The 17,918-nt window shown below is 41.5% G+C and overlaps 1 protein-coding gene across 2 annotated transcripts in view; it reads right to left on the reverse strand.

The window, feature by feature from the left end:
- Positions 1-10,679: 10,679 nt before the first annotated feature.
- cacna2d3a (calcium channel, voltage-dependent, alpha 2/delta subunit 3a) overlaps positions 10,680-17,918 on the reverse strand; it is a 108,168-nt gene continuing 100,929 nt past the window's right edge. For both annotated transcript variants that reach the window (XM_027288836.1, XM_027288835.1), the window contains 4 exons: positions 17,124-17,238; positions 12,821-12,933; positions 11,654-11,736; positions 10,680-11,529 (listed from right to left, as the gene is read on the reverse strand). In XM_027288836.1, the coding sequence (XP_027144637.1) occupies positions 11,437-11,529; positions 11,654-11,736; positions 12,821-12,933; positions 17,124-17,238 (404 nt within the window). In that variant the 3' untranslated portion in view covers positions 10,680-11,436. The remainder of the gene's footprint in view (positions 11,530-11,653; positions 11,737-12,820; positions 12,934-17,123; positions 17,239-17,918) is intronic.

The raw sequence follows: 17,918 nt of genomic DNA on the forward strand, positions 1-17,918 counted from the left end.
AGACATAGGAGGAGGACATGGTTGTCTTCTCCACTATGGTAATATATGGCTGTTCCCTTGAGCACAGAGGGATTTAAGAGAACACAAATCACCACCCTGCATCGATGCAAGCATGCACACACACACTCGCAAGTAACTACACAGACATGCCTTCCAGCTTTAGCAGGGTTTAAGGTGAGCCCATGACCCAGCCTAGCCGACAGAGGCATATTTAAAAGCAACAACCCACACTTATGACTGAACAAGACTCAGGAAACAGAGGTGACAATGGCAATTTTATCTAACATCTCTCATGAGTTACACACTTTGAAAATCATGCACTTCCTTTTGCCTTTGCATTGCTAGAAAATCATGTGTTTCACTCTTTATGGTTCAGTTTGAAGACCTGGAGAGGATAAGTAGCTATCTAGCACCATCAAATGATAAATGAGCAAGAGACAGTAGTACGAGCTGTCAGTGGTGTCCTGGAGTAACATGATCTCTCCATGGGGGAGATCACTGCAGCCTCATACAACCTGATCGTTTAAAACCCGCAAACAGCAGCACAGATTAAAGTGATCAGGGCTGGCTTTAGCAGACTGGCAGTTATGCTATAAGTCAAATGGTATGCAGGATGATAGATTCAATCTGACAGGGGAAAATGAAATGAATCTGCCACGTAGAGTGCCCAGATAAACTTTAGACCACAGGTAGGCTCTTAAGTGTGTACACACACCAAAAACATCTGAGGGTTCATTTATTTTGATTGCCCCTCAAGATATATGAGTAATTGATATGTTAACCCATGTATTCCTCTGCAAAAATTCCTGTGTATTTAGTCTATCTGGTTTTGTTTTGGGAAATGAAAAAATGAGTGTACAAGTCATGTCCAGGGAAAAAGATTTAGGCTCAAGATTTAAGTCAAAGTATAAACCTGTCTGTGTACAAACCTTTTTTAGTGTTCTGGGAAATTCAGTCATCAAAGGGTCTTAAACCATATATCTGCTGTGATAAAAATTATCTTTGCACGGGTGTAGATCACACTTAGAGTTACTGTACATGCACTCTGTTTGCTATTGCAGACACCCACTCCTGTGGCTAACAAATCAAGTTATGTAAATGTCACGATACGGTGTGAGTGCAAGAACACAGAGCATATTCAGTGCTCACATTTGTTTTATTGATAGAGACCTGAGGTGAAAATTCCATATTTCTTTTATTACATGTCGAATTGCTAAGAATGTGAGCTAAAACATCCCATATGCAGGCGGCTTTCATTTCTTTTTATATAAAGTGCTTTTGATTTATGAGCCCACAATGTCTTTTTTCCTGCATGAAATAAATTACAGAGGTGAATTCCAAAAAAAAAAAAGAGCGAGACACACAGAGAGAGAACTACAGAGTGCATGGGGGAGAAAAAGACGAGGGAAGTCCTCAAACCAAGGTTAGACTGATCTGCCAAAGTTTGGAGTGCATATAGACCCTCCAGGTTTTCATAAGAAGGTATGAATATGTGGGACAGCTCAGCTGTTTAACAGCTTTACTGTTTATCTTTCTTGTGCTTAGCTGGGAGATTAATGAGGGAAGTGGGTATTCATTAAACATTTACAAAAATAAACTTTGGTGAATTTTATCACAGAACATAGTTCATGTTATGAAAACATTACATTCAAGGTGTTCAGCAGACACTCTTATCCAGAGCAGCTGAGTTCAAGAGTAAAGTCAGCTTTGATTTGAACTACACTTACGGTGAAGACAAGTTGGGCATGTTTAAAGGATATGTGTACTTGACATGTCATTTTTACTTACTATCTAAAAATCATGATAGCAGTTTGGAGAAAACAGAACTTTTTCTTTTTTTATATCCATTGCTTGTACACGTTTCTACAGATAGGTCTTAAAATTAGGATTTGACAAAGTTAAACACTTTCAAACGAAAGTTGGGGATTACCAGCCAGACATTGTGTGGAGTGCCACACATACATATAAGCACCAGTCAATCACTGAGAGATGTCACTCAATGGCTGATCATGTCTTTCTTCCTTTCTTCCTTTCCAGCATCCTACTTTAAGCATTAAGTTCTGCTTAAAGAACCTCCGGCTTTCAAAACAGGTGTCTTTGATAATTAGATGTGGGTCTTGTAGTTGTCAACTGTGATCAGAGTGTGTGACAAGAGGCACACTCACCTGTTGGTTTCAGTTTCTGCGCACCACCAGCTACCCATGACAAGGTGCACACCTGGCATTTTACATAAATACGTGTGATTGAACACACACCTGGTACAAACACACCTGTCAAAGCTGCTGAGTAGAGACAGGGTGCTGGCTAGGAGGAACACCAGAACAGCAAAATAAATGTAAAAACCTACAATCCCAGAGTAAAAGAAACAAAAGAGAGATTCAGAGGTGTGCCAGAGCAATTTATGCCTTCTTTCACCTTCAATTCACCTTCACCCAAGGGCGTAATTTACATTTCAACTTTGGGGGAGACATCTGGGAACTACTCAAGACTCCACAATTATAGTCTGATTCATGTTCATAACACACTACGTATGCTATGTAACCTTTTGGAACTCAACACAAATTAGTAGTATATAAACATAATTTCTGAGAGACAGAGCTGCACTTAAGTTGACATCCTGACCTGGACAGTGTACAGAGAAAAGGTCATTGTGATAACTGAGCAGGATATGAATGTGGTAGTTTCAATCGCAGAGGCAATCAAATTGACATCTTCAGTTTTGCAGAAGAATAAAGAGATTAAGTTTTCCCCAAACAGAGGAAATGTGTTTGTTTATTTTGTTTTTTTGTTGAAGACAATTCATTTATTTAAATATCCAGACAAGATTTAAAGACACAAGACAAAGCCCACAACCCAGTTTCTCACCCAGCTGAGCTCTCAGGGTTTCCTGAGCTGATATATGAAACCTTCCAGTTGAATCTCCATCAGATGGAAGTTCTCCTGCATGTAGGAGAATAACTGAATTGGTACACAGCTTCCTCTTTCCAGGCCCACACACATTCAGCATGTCAACAAAAGACAGGGGCACCTTATTGACCAAATAGAGTGCTGTAGGTGCTGTTCATTTCTTATGCACTTGGATGTGGATCTTACAAATAAGAACATGAGAAACAAGAACAGGTGGTCATGTTGAACACATTACTGAACTGAATGCTGTTGGTGCCCAGTCTTGATAATTCTAATAAATCCAAACTGAGAATATATTCTCACCTATTCTTGAATAATCAGACATTAGTGCAGCCATACAATCTTTCTGGGCTGGAACTGAAAATACAGCATGGAATCCATATCCAATGCCTTGCGTATTTTCTTTTGTGGAAGAAACATACATACATCTTTTGTTCCAACCACTGTCACAATATTCTTGCTCTTAAAGCACTGTTTTTACTGTAACATAATGACTTTTACATGTATTTGTCAACACAGATTCTTCTTCTTCTTCTTCTCCTTCTCCTTTACTGTTGCACTAAGCTGTAATTACTCCACTAACTACAAACTTTATGCACCAGGTTATCATTAGCTTTATGCCTTCACAGCGATGCAGTTTCTTAGAAGTAGCAGAGATCTGATTGTTTAATGGAGCAGGCATTTAGCGTTTACAAACCACACACATTGTTTATACCAGGGAGATTGTTAAAAAAAGTATATAAACAAATGCTGGCCAAAATTACCATTCTGACTCAACTTGTTACCCTCAGTCCATAAATATATAGTTTATTAGATCAAGCCCATTTCTTCCCCATCAACACAATGGCAAGGCATTTGGCTGGTGAGACTGGGTCGGGCTGGTTTGAATGGTTTACAATGGAATTATTTTCTCAGATAAACATCTCTAGGCCACAAAGCTGATTGGGAGGCTCTGCATAGAGCAGGAGCTCCATCCCCTGTTCTTAACTGTGGCTGTGACTCCGACAGTAAGAGTGGTTTGATGAGCCCAGAGGCTTGGAGATTTTATAGTTAGTATAGAGTTTAATGTCTGATCATAACTTTGTATGTATAAAAGTTGAGGTCGCTCTCCATGGATTTATGAACCTAGGTAATTTAAATAAATCTTGAAGGATGTGTTTTTCCTGCAAGCTCTGGTCTCTACTGAGGTAGAGCTCCAGTTCCACGTCAAATAATAAAGAGAGGAAACGAGGTCCATTGAAAGGAGAAGGAAATGAGGTCAGGAAGAAGAGGAGGGAATAAAGGACACAGTCCATTGAGTAGGGGAGGAAATAAGGTGCAGTAAAAATGGGAGGGCTCATCTCTGCTCTCCCAGGTAATCAGAAGAAAGACTGCAAAACCACACTAGCAGATGTGGTGATTCAGACTCGGGCTGAATCAGGGAGGGGACGAGCTCACAGTAATACGTCAAGGTCGCAGGAGTGCAGTGTGCGCACGTAAGTGTGTGTAATTTCTCTTACACGTTTCATAAATTATGACAGCATTTCAGGAGGATTACTACAATTTGCTACACTCAAGAAAGCAAATGACCTGTTTCTTTTTTATGTGTGTATCTTTCTTGCACACATATATGAATTCACACTCACACACTTTTCTGCTCCCTCACCCTCATTCCTGTCTGTCCTTTCTGACCTGCTCTTTCTTTCTGTTTCTCTTGGCCTCTGCTTCTTTTAGCCTCACCTTCTTGTCCTCTCTCTCCTCGGACAAATCTGATTGTGTGTTAGCTTCCTCTTTTTCCTCTCCCAGTAATGACACACTGCAGGCCTTTTAGATTACACAGCTCATTAATAATACACTTCGCACACCCACTAATAAGCAATATGAATCACAAACACTCACATATCCACCCACAGACGGAACATACACACACATGCACACATGCACACTATGGCCCTAAGCTATGAGGAGATCATATCCACAGTATATTACAGCCCTGATTATTTTTAATTACAACATGGCCTTTAACTGTGGAACTGCAGCAGTTACATAAATGAGGGCCCTAATCAACTGGCTCCCCAGGCCTCCCCCCTCGACTGTGGATGTCGAAAAACAAACAGACGGCGTCACAGCCCAGCTTGCCTCCACCGCAAAACACACGTCAGCGCCCAACATTACCTCTCTGTGATGTCATGTCCTCTAAATGCTCCAGACAGTTAGGGTGAGCGAGAGCAGGAGGACCACATGCATGAAATCAACATACACACAAGTGCGTACTGTAGGCATAAGCATACATGTGTTAGCGTGCTGCATGCACACAGACACACAGATCAGAGATACAGAAAAGGGGCGTGACGGTGGTTAGGGTGAGAGAGAACAGGAGGACGCACTGAGCTGCGGTTGGTGTCAAGAGCAAGGCTTTGGATAGTCCTACGGTCAAGAGGGTAATGATGGGTGAGGGCAGGGTGAGAGAGGGGGTGAGTGTGGGACACTAGGGCATATAAATGTCACATTGCAGCAGTGATTTTTCTGTCAGGGTCTGTGGTTGTAACCTTAGCCTTCCTTTCACTGCTCTGCTATGCAAAATAAGGGCGTTGAAGTCCCAGGGCCAAGCATACGCAGAACATGCGGCTCATTGGTCTGGCCAAGCAAGCACACACACACACACACACACACACACACACACACACACACACACGCACGCACGCACACACACACACACACGCAGACCAACACACACACATACATGCAGACCAACACACACACATGCACACCTTTGATCAAGTACTTACACATGAATACAAATTTTATGGGGCATGATTGAATGTACAGGATACATATCCCTGTCTTCAGTACGTATGGCATAAAAAAGGGAAAACCAGTATAAAGGGTGCATGAACACACATACACACACCTATACGCGCACACACACATGCGCACACACACACACACTAATGTGCCAATAAGAGCAACCATTTAGTCCTGTCCACACTGAGTTCATAGAGAGTTAGCAGGAGCAGCTCTCCAGCTGGGATATAAAGATACAAATCAAACACGACAGATGGACACACACACACACACACTCAAACACACACACACTCACACACACACACACACACACACACACACACACACACAGACTGCTATAAAAGTTTGATGTAACCACACCATGCCCAGAGACGCCATGTACAAAAAAACACCGCATCAATTATCACATCAACATTCAGCCTTCATCAGCACAGCAGAATTTATAGCAAGCAGCGTTGAGCCAACAGCCAATAGTCTCTAACTCATTGATCGGTCCGTCATCCAAAACAAACATGCTGATGCTGATGAGCTGTGATCCAAAGGAACTCTAAAATGCTCACAATACTTATATTGGTTCTCAATCCCAATCCAGCACAGAGACCTGGGGACAAACGGAGGCTGAGAGCCAATGGTGTTGCTTGCTTTGCAGTATGATATCGTGAGACCACCTACCCGGTTGCAATCGGCCCTCTTTTTCCCTCCGTTGCCTCCCTGACCTCCAATCTAGCGTTCTTCATTCCCTGGCTTACCCTCCCCTCTCGCCTCTTTCTCCACTGCTGACTGTCCATTCTGTTAAACTGTCCTACACTCTAAAAACAGCCTGGGTGCATTTGAGTGGCAGAGGCAAGGCAGGGGGCTCCTGGGTCTCCATTTAGCCACTTCCTGTTTGAGGGAGCCAATATGTATGCCCCTCCAGGCCATTGCTCAGCTTGCCATGTGTAACCAAATGAGGCTTTTCGTAGACTCGACGTGCTGGCAGAGCTCAGATCACAGCTACAAAGACTCTGCTGAGTATACTAATGTTGAAAAATCTCCCTCAGCTTGTTTGCATAAACACAGAGTGGAATGCTAAATATATGCGTCTGATTTGTTCTGGTTTTGTTATTCAATATTTGGCTGATGAAAGTAAGCTGCCTGTCTGACAGAAAATTGATGAACTACAAGCTGGTGAATTATTTGCACTCTTCCTCCCAAATATATACTGCATGCTAATCGTGATCACAGCCCAAAAACAATGAGATATAGTTTCTCTGTTTCTCTCCTACACATTCCTATGCATTCCTACATTACCGACAGTGGACTAGTATTCCACACTGACCACATGTAGACTACTACTTCAAAAACAGAAATTAAATATTAAATAATATTTATATATTATTTTCTTATTTCTATATTGTTATTATATAGAATATTATGGACTCTTTGGACTGAACAAGTATGAAATCTAAATAGGATTACCATTATCCTGTGGATTAAATCATATTTTGTATTTTTACATAATAAATTAATTCCCTGAGTCAGGAGTGAAATGTTTCCTATTACTAAGGTTGTGTTTTGAATCATGCTTGGACTGCAGTTTGTTGTGGTTGTTTGAGCATATTTGGAGAATTAATCTTAAACTCATTCATGACAAAAATAATGTCTGAATTACTCTTTTTCTACCATGAACTATTCATGATGCTTTGATCTTCTGTCTTTAAGCATCCATTCACCTTTTAAACCTTTGAAAATAGGTTTTCAGTTTCATTTTGAATGAAGTTAGCGCCAACTGAAAAACAGTGGACTTAGTAGAAGGATGGTGTAGATTTGTGCTTCACACACTCGCGATGATACAGAATGACAACAGAAGTAAGTCAGGCTAATGCTTTTCTCATTATGTCAGGCTCTGTGTTCAGTTTTTATTAGACCAAGATTTGCTGTGTTCTTTTTTTAGGGGTGCAAGGTCAAGTAAACGTCTGATGTTCAATGTGTTTTGAGTGATTAAATGAAAAAAGATCTTACTGCTTACTGATCTTATTTCAAATGTTATCCCAATTGCTTTTCTTTCTATCTTGTTTTTGAATTCTTAGTATTCCCCAGCGTTCTTGTTGGACCTTCATTTTAACACAGTGTAAAACTTAATATCTAAATATCCACTAAAATTTAGGCTTCGGGAAGTCTGAAAGCCTGCCTGGGGTTGCAAGCCATGCGTACTATGGAGGAGTGTGGAAAAAATCGATTAGTTAGTGAGTCATTAAAATCACTGCAACAGCCTGAAGAGAAAATGCATACACCTACACCTGCAGGTCCACTATTGGCTAAAATTCACCAGAGGTTCTTAGACATGGTTTTAGCATTATTTAAAACATGACCAACAGTGAACCTTCAAAATATCTCTCTTTGCCTTGCTGGTTGACTATTGATGAATGTGCAATGACGCTGAGTTCCACTTTTGGACAGGTATGCAACACACACATACATAGACACAGTATTAGTACAGCTGGCTGTCAGGTCCTCAAGCTCACCAAGAGGTCCATAAGTACTGAAGGCTTTTCTTCCTGTCACAGCATGGGGTATACAACTAACTCTGTGTATGAGTGTGTGTGTGTATGTGTTAAGAGTGTATGTTTTCAGCTGGCACCTCTCAACCTTGGCAGCAGTGCGTCTCCTGGCACACGCAGGAACAAATTTGTCTTTGGGGTTTGGTTTGGTTTAGTCTCTGATGTGTGTGTGTGTGTGTGTGTGTGTGTGTGTGTGTGTGTGTGTGTGTGCATGTGTTGGTGAGGTAGTCGAGAAGTCTGGTCATTATCACCACCACAGCCAGCCAGTAAGCATGTAGCCAGAGCAGCTGCGGGAAAAAAAGGTAAGGGATGGTGGAGAAGGAGGTAAATAAGGACGGAGCTGTGGATAAGATCCTTAGAAGGGATGACTCAAAAAAAAAAAAAACTATTGGACAACAGCGATGCTGCAAATGCACAAACCATACAAGATGAATAAAATCCTACTAAGCACAGTGAGCGCCATTCTAAAAAATAAATACTAAACGGCACAATTTCCTATCTTTCTTTTCTCTCATTGTTTCCCTAAAATTAGATATTCACTACTGTAAGCCTATCCTCTATACAAACACAAGAATACACACAGCGAGTTTCTGAGATTTTGCTAGTCACCCTGTGGAATGCCGACAGAATCGCGTGTGTTTTCCCAGCTTGTCTTAGCTGTGGCGTGTTGTGGTCACTGGGCCTGTGTGTGGTCCTCGTGTGGTACGGCTGCTCAGAATCATTTCCATTTAAACATATCTGTGGTCCTCAATGCAAACCACCAATGTTATCCACTCCATTGGAGGTACCACCAAAAGCTTTGCCCTCTGTGTGACCGCCTCTGTATGTGTATGCTCATATGTGTGCATGTTAATGCATGGTTAAGACTGTCGATGTTTGCACAAATGTTTGAATGTGTGAATATGTGTGTCATCTGTCTTCCGGCATATAAGCAAAGCAGATTTCTCATGTAGTCAAGATAATGGTGAGCAAACAGGGTTAGAGTGGTGTGAGTGCTGATGGATGTGTGTGTTTTGAACTGCAGGGCCCCTTCAGGGCATTGTGTCCCAGTGATCAGTGACTCCTCTCTCAGGGGTTCCTTCCCACCACAAACAGCAGCCTAGATCAGATCATTGGGAAGGAATGTGGACACCTTCTCATAAAATACCTTCAGTGATGTTTCTCTCTCTCACTCCATTTCCTATGATGGAGGTGTGAACTGGCTTGTCCACATGAACATTTGTGTGCTGAGCCAAACCTGTAAAAACATAGATGTCTTTGTCAGTGGATTATTCCGGAAAAGAGTGTCTTTTAGCATCTGCTTGGGTTATGTTTCCTTTACCAGTGTGTGGGGAAAACAGCTTACATAAAACAGAAATGAGCATTTATCATTCACAATACCCCGAGGTGGCAATGGGACTGCCATTGTGGCATCTCCTCAGAGAGAAGATTGCTTTCCCAAGTTTGCCTTTTGTACACACATTGCACTTTCCCATAACTCATCTGGCAAACAGGAAGGAATCACAGACCGGATTGGCTGCGTGACCCAAAACAGCTCCAGTCCCATTATGCAGTGATAAATGACCCACCAGCAAGTCAGGGAGTCTTTGGACCATAGAAAGAGGAAGAGCAGGATCAACTGGAAATGATTAGAGTCTCACAGTTTTGCTCAAGGGACAAGATCAGTGAAACAGTAGAAAACAGATTGGACCACTAGGACGGTGAGAATTACCTTGTCAGCGGAGGAGGAAGCAGGGCTCAGTAGATCTGGCTAGTTGTGAGGTGGGGAAAGAGAGGGAGATGAAGCATGGCCCGTTGTTGACCACAGGGACCTTGGTGTTGACATGGAGACCACAGCAGAGCGACCTCCTGCCGGTATTGACAGGGTCTTTGAGAACTTCTGGTGTTTGTTTTTTTTACTCATTGTGCTCTTCAAAAACATATAAGAGTTTGCCTGGCATGTCACAGGAATCCTAATCTTGCATGTATGTGTATGTTTGTCAGAAAATGTCAAAGGATTGTTTGTGTCTATTTCCTAAACAAATACAGATGTATGTTGTGGTTGGCCTTCGATTCCAGTGTCATGGTCTTTATTGTCTCTCTTTGTGTGGGGGATAGGCCTCTGGGGTAGAGGCTTACATGAATGACAAAAGAGTGAAACACCAGAGACACAGACAAATACATGCATGTGCACATGCACACACAAATCTGCCACATCTCTGCTCATGTGGAGGCCAAGCATTTCCCCACAGTCAACCACTAAGAGCAGATACTGTATTAATCAGCAAGATCTGCCAACAACAATAGACCTATCGATAGGGATGAGAAGTGATGCTTCATATTAACGCTATTGTTCTACTGAAGGTCTGCTTTACTGAGAACCTTTCAACAATATGGCTTTTAACGACAACATAAATTTTAAACATGATTTTATTTCAAAAGTACACAAACAGGACCAATATTGTTCAATAAGGCAAAGCTCAAATATTAACAACCACTCACATCAGAGGACTCAAAATCTCATAGTCACAGTTTATGGGTACCACTTGCAAATCATAAATAAAACTTTTTTTTTCTTTATATATAGACTGGAACTTCTTTTTTTTTTTCTCGTCATGAAAAAAAACAAAAACATCATTAGACAAACATTTCATTACAACCCAGCCACGTATAATCATCTTCATCTTCAGTATTATTATTTTTTTATCCTCAGAATCAATATTGTCCATGAAAAGTCAAGAGTGGGCGAGGGGAAGGTGCACCTGTCATTCTCCACATGGGTGTTACGTGGCTCTAATGCCCAGTTCCAAGCCCAGCTACAGACCCCAGCCCTTAGCTGCTACCTGAAAGGACTGAACATAGTGGTGTGAGTGTCAGTGGAACCACTGCAGTGCAGTTTTAAGCTACTATGTGCATTGTTGGCATTATTACTATGTTCAAAACTTTGCATCACTCCAAAAACCTCTCAGCATATGTGATATTGCTAAAGCACCTTAATGATCACTACTCAGCAGCTGTAATAGGTATCCATTATCAATCCTTTCAAATAAGTGCCTTGTTGGGAGGTCCCTCAGGGCTAGGGGCTTTGCAGGTGGCGAGTTGGAATTGGGCATAGTTTTATAAGGGGCAGGAGTGTTTTTTTCTGTGGCATCATTGCGATTCTTTTGCATGCCGAGCCAAGCCGATCCAAGTCAAGTTGTGGATGGAGAGGCGTGGCCAGCTCTGGTCACCTAGGCAACAGCGCCAGGAGGACACAAAGCAGTGTTGCTGCGAGAGACGGAGTGAGCCCCACAGCTCCTCCGCACTCCATTGAGTTCTCCTAGAGACAGAGGGGGGAAAGTATGGAATATTTTAATAAATCACAAAAGCAGAATTAGTGGGGGATGTATTATGAAAGAAAGTACAATAATAGTATGTGATCTGTGTGTTCGTGGAATGCATACCTCGGGGTGAAAAGGGTGACAGGTATCTGGGCGCCTCCTGTCCTTTTGCATCTTCAACCTCTCACATTTGAGAGATTCATTATGTGCAGCTGAAGTTAAGGCAACAACAGACAATGTGTACCCTCTGCAGGGTGTTTTCCCCGCCAGAGTGTATTTCTTTTTTATAATGGAAAGGAATGCATGTTTTTGAGTGCACCCTGGAATGAAGTTCTTATGGATGTAGTGAATACTTTTGTGCACAGCACAGTGTGCAAAAAGAAAGGGAAAGCAGACTCTGAGCAATGTTTGATGAGTTTTCTTTTGTCGCATAGCAACAGAATCGAAGGGCTTTATGCTACAGTAAGCACTCCACAACAAAATAAACAGTGGTGGACATGTATATACAGCTTGACTGTACTGCAAAAAAAAATTAGAGAAATGCATATTGTAGGAGAACCCAGCTCAGCTATGTGGTGACGAGCTAAGTTCTTTCAGTCCACTCTGTGCTGCGTCTGCTATTGATCAGTATTCCATCACAGCATGGGCTGTTGTGTAACACAGTCCAAACATAGACACACACACACACACACACACACACACACACACACACACACACACACACACACACACACACACAGCACTGTGAAGCAGACTTCTAGTAGAGTCTGTCTCAAAGCCTCTGCTTCAGATTTTGTCCTTCACAACACTCTCATCTCTTTCATCCACCGGAGGGGTAGAGGGCAAACAAACTCCCCAGGGCTTCCCCACAAATTAAACACTTTGCTATTCACATCCCCGAAACATCAGTGGACACACACTGCTTATAACTATAATATTGTGACATTGGTGGAAGAGAATTGACTTCTCCATTAAAAAACATGAATATTTTTTTTCTCTGGAGTGGGGGAAGAGGCAGCCTAACTGGAAAGACTTGCAAGTGGCCAGCTGTGTAACACATTAAGTCACTCAAAAACCATTAATTCATTCATACTCAAGTTTTCTGTCAAGGTTATGGAGCTTTTACTGTGGCTGTTGCTTTATTCATCTTCACTTCCCTGTCAAATGTCGCTCTCTTGCCTTCAAATCATCCCTCCCTCTCATTCAGGATATCAAGAGACTAGGATTTGTACACTGAGGTCCTGTGCTCAATCAACCGCACCTCTTAAGTCTTTGGCCAGTGAAGGATATACATGATTTCGATGGGGTCCATGGTGATTGGCTCGAACATGCTGCAGTCACACTTGTTGTCCACCACCACCATGAAGAGATTACTGCTGGGGATCTGCTGGATCACAAAGGACCTGCCAATCACAGCACAGAAACAGAAAAAAAAGATGAGGAAAGAAGAAGGGAGAGGGAGCAAGAGAGGATTGAGAGTTGGACTGGCAAGTAGACAAGACGCATGGGTATGATGTAAATTTCCATGTGTCAGAGGATTTGTGTTATGAGTGTTCACATTCTCCCCTGACGGAGGGGAGATGCACTGAAGAGACTCTACTGGATGCATGTCAAGAAGATGACTTGTCTCACCGCCAGCTGTCAATAAACATACAAAGACATAGACAGACTCACACCAACAGACACATATATTAGGTATACACACATACTTCTCTAACTCACTCCATCCCATCCTCTTCCTCTTCCTTTCCTTCTCTTTTGTCTTTGTTAAGGCGAGCACCAATGAAGTGTTGCCGAATATAAAACACTCCAAAGGGAGACAAATGGGAACCACACTTTTGTACTCATAGCTTCCCATGGCTGCGTTTTACTGGCCTGAGAGATCAGGCCTCGCCACGGCCTCCTGGCCAGTGATTTATGACCGTGGATAAGCTTTATGAAGAAGAGAGGTCGTAAAGATGATCTCTTCTTTCTGTCACCCTTTTTTTCTTTATCTTTTGCGTCTCTCCCTCCCTCTCTTCTGCTGCAGCTGGGTGATTTATCGAGTTCACTGTGAGGCATTTATCAGACACATATGAAAACATGCACGTGTGACTGAGTGAACACACACACATGCAGAATACTGTACACACGCATACGCTTCTTCAGCTCTTGCGAAAGAGGAAACTAAAAAGGAGAGAACTGATAGATCAGAACAGACCTAGTATCTTCAGGAATATCTCTATCCTTACAAATTCAATACTATGACCAATTTAATCCGACCACAAACAGCCTCCAATCCCTGAGTAGCACCAATCCACCGCATCCTAATACAGTTATCCCACCGTGACCAACCAAACCCAACCAAACCAGCCAGGCAAATAGGACAAGCCAGTTCCAATCAGGGAGAATTAGGATCTGCTGATGTTTAATAATCCGTACTCACCCCTGCACAGCGCCGGGCCTGCCCAGCACAGCCCGCTGATAGAAAGCAGAGCAAGTGTTCTTGGAGAAAAGACTTAAACATATCCTGACAGCACAGCTGCTGGCCTTGAACATACCCAGTGCTTGGAAGGGGAGCACTACACTAAATATGAATGCACACACACACACACACTTTAACACACGCAGGGATGTGCACAATGCGCACAGAGACAGACACTCATGCATACTCTCTCCCACAAGCACACAGACAGTAAAAACTGTCTTCTTCTTGACATGGTCTCCTAGTGCTGTGGCTTCTAGTGATTTTAGCCAGCAGAGAAAGGGGCGACAAAGACATGCAGTATGTTTCTCTGAAAAAAAGAAAGAGAACAACAGAGAGAGACAGTGAGTGAGATAGAGGCCAGCAGAGTGAAAGATAAGGCAGTAAAAAGAAAGAAAGGAACTTAGATAGATGTAAGTCATGAAGCTGTCACACTATACGAAAAGATAAAAACACGCGCAAGAAGTGGTGACAGAATGTTTCTTTTTCTTCTTAAAGTTCTGACAAAACATATCACACAATCTGTAACTTAAGTTGATAACAATTTGCACACTTACGAACATTTTTTGATCGTGAAGGAAAATGTTTCTTCAATCTTTCAGCGTCAGCGGTACTGAAGTTCTTTTTTGGACTTAGAGCTTAGATAATAATACTTCACAATGCATTATTATATTATTTATGCATGCTTTGCTTTCAATGATCCGAACAGTAGCAAAGTTTTTATACCTTTCATGGTAAAAATCATTCTCTGCTCAGTTTTAGCGAAATACAATATTTTTTTATTTTCATATTTCTTCAATGATTTAATCCTTGCATAACTAACCATAACCATAACTGCAAGTGCTGTATGGTTTTCAGAAATATCTGTCATCACAGTTGGTAAGTTTGACCAATAATTACTGTGTGTAATTTAAGAATTACTAATTCAATGAGTTGAAATTGCTCCAATAAAATCTGAATAATCAGGCAGGCCAGTCATTTTATTTTCATTTCTCTTGTTATTTTTGGGGAAAACAGCCACCATGATTCTAGTGTTATCTTTCCAAGCCTTTTTACACATTTTCCATTACGTACATGTAACATGAGTCATACAAAGTTTGAAACAAAAACATGGAATATGTCATGAAAAAAAGAAAAAAGCTTCAACTTCAACTATTTTCAAATTTAAAATTTGAATAGCATATAATAAGTTGTTATTAAGATAGAATGTACTGAAAAATGTACTTTTGTACTGTTAAAGTATACTATGAGTCCTTACTACAGTTGATTGTCGAGATGGTTATAATGTATTATAAGCCCCATCAGTAGCCACATCTATAATGTTTTAAGCCTGATGATATAGTGCATTAGAAATCATTATGTGTGTTTATGAGTGTAGTCATAAAGCATCATGAATGCATTATAATTCACTATGAATGCCCCCATATGCCCTATAGGTCTTCATAGAAAGTGTTGCAAAGTATACAAAGACTGTTGCATCAAATGAGTCTTTACAGACTCAAACAGTGTTTGTTCTCTTCTGTTTTAAAAGCTGTGGCAAAACTTGCCATGTAGCATGTTGGGTGTCATAACATGCACTATCTCAGCAATACCATGATTATTAGTGTGACCCGGGATAAAGAGAAAGAAAGATCTTTTTAAAGAATCTCTAACAGATGAAACCATGTCTGCATGTCTGACCGTAAAGCCGAAGTTATAGCTCATTGCAACTTTGAACCTCTCTCTTTTTGGGACATTGCTCGTCTGGGACAGTCGCAAGAAAGAAAAAGAGCGTATGGAGCGGAAGGATATATGACCATGAGTATTGTTGCTAATAGTCCCCTTGAAGACCTCTGGTTGGAGACATGACACACTCTTTGTCCTAAATCTCATGTTACAGTCTAGAGAAGCTGGCAATACATTAATGTGGGTTAAATCATCCTATAGGCCCACTGAAGCTATTATATCATTCACTAGATTTTATTGTTTCTTGTGCTCTTGTCAGTCTGCCTCACCCATCAGGCAGCAACAGACAAATACAAATACTGACATCACACACGCACATGCACACACACAATCATAACACAGTAAAGAGAGGTTTAACAGGCAAGAGCTTAGGGTATATTTCCTAGAGCATAAAGCACACACACGTGTCCCGATGAAAATATGAGAGAAAGGCCTCAGTCAGGCTGTAACGTGAAACAGATGTTTATCACCAATATCCTCTATTACTAATATGAGCTATAAAATTCCACATCACCAAAATAAAAACTCCATTTTACTTTGTCAAATTCATTGTGCTTTAAAAAAAAGATTTATTTGAAGGCGACATGTTGCTCAGAGCACACAGGCCTGCCCGCTAATCCTGGTTCTTGTGTCATCATTGGAGATGAGGCCATTCTTCTCTGACACACGCTTCTGTCATGAATGTATGCGTGGGTGTGAGTACATGAGAAGGTGCTGTGTGTGTGTGTGTGTGTGTGTGTGTGTGTGTGTGTGTGTATAGAGTATATGTGTTTGGAGACTGACTGCATTGCCAACCGCATTTTACTCCTAGCACCCAGGGCAGTGGTTACCCTGCTGACCTTGTGGGGCTGTACCGGCTGCAGACACACAAGGAAAACACACACACAGACACACACAGACACACAGACACACACAAACACAGGGTTCTGAGCTTCCCTGGCAGTTCCACAGCTGGGAGCAATGAAGGGCCCATTGGAGGGATCCAGAGAACACCCCACAATTGCCTGACAGAAAAGCCCAAATTGTTAATGGGGACCACACTCATTTTCCCATTTTTAAAGGAAGCCTTTTTTCCACCTCTCTCCCTCATCTCTAAATGCCTCGTATTTCAAACTGCCGGAGAAGAGAGTGAGTGACTGTGTGTGTGTGTGTCTCTGATGGATTGCCTGGATAAAAGTGTTTTCAGCAGACAACAAATGATTTAAATGTGTTTCTCATTATCAGGGATTATAGAGATAAAAATATTTCACCAAGAGGATAATCCATTTTTCATTGTTAGCTTGTTTTATGGAGCGTAGACGCCAGCTGATATAAAAAGGTGTTTTATTGAACAGTAGACAGATATTTAGAAAACTGTTGTTGTTAATGTGTGTTCACACGTGTCTGTAAGTGTGGGTCTCATACTTGATACAGCCGTCACAGTCAACGTTGCCGGTGTTCTCTTTGATGGTTCTCTCTGAGATGAAGGCCGGATACTCCGTGTCACATGGTACCTGCATGGTCCGACCCATTCTCTGAGCTGAAAGAAAGAAAGAAAGAAAGAAAGAAAGAAAGAAAGAAAGAAAGAGGCATGGAAAGAAATACATTGAGTGAGAAAGTCAAGGAACATCTATTTCAAAGTCAAATATATATTTAAAATACTTATGCAAATAGATTGTAAGCAAACACACCACATCCTTGCAAATATACAAGTTTGAAAGAAAGCAGCATTTCTGATCCAGAGCTGCCTCTTGTCCTGAGATATTTCCAGAGGAAATCTAGGCCAGCCATTTATGTAACATTGCTTGAACTCTCCTGCCACCCAGAGGATTGAAACAACTCTACAGGATGGAGAGGAAGAGGGGACGCAAAATCTTCTACTTGGCTAAAGCAAGTTTATTAAAGCAGGGACTAATATAATCCCAATTTGAATGTTAAATATTAACATTTAAAGACATGTTTTAGTTTGCAAGTTTAGTTTTATATGGGCGGTGTGTATTTTTTAGACAGATTTCTAAAGATGGTGGATTACGTGTGTGCTCTGAATGGAGCGGGTTAATTACCAGGTGTCAGCAGCGCAACATTATTGTGTGAAAAAAAAAATGTCTGTGGTTGTATATAAACTATATGCATTTGAGAAACGCAGCCTACATGTATAAACGTCTGGGATTAGTTCAGCTTGAGAGGCTGTGTAGATTGGGTTACAGGCTGCTAAATTGG

This window comes from Larimichthys crocea, chromosome XV (genome assembly GCF_000972845.2).
Source record: "Larimichthys crocea isolate SSNF chromosome XV, L_crocea_2.0, whole genome shotgun sequence".
NCBI lineage: Eukaryota > Metazoa > Chordata > Actinopteri > Sciaenidae > Larimichthys > Larimichthys crocea.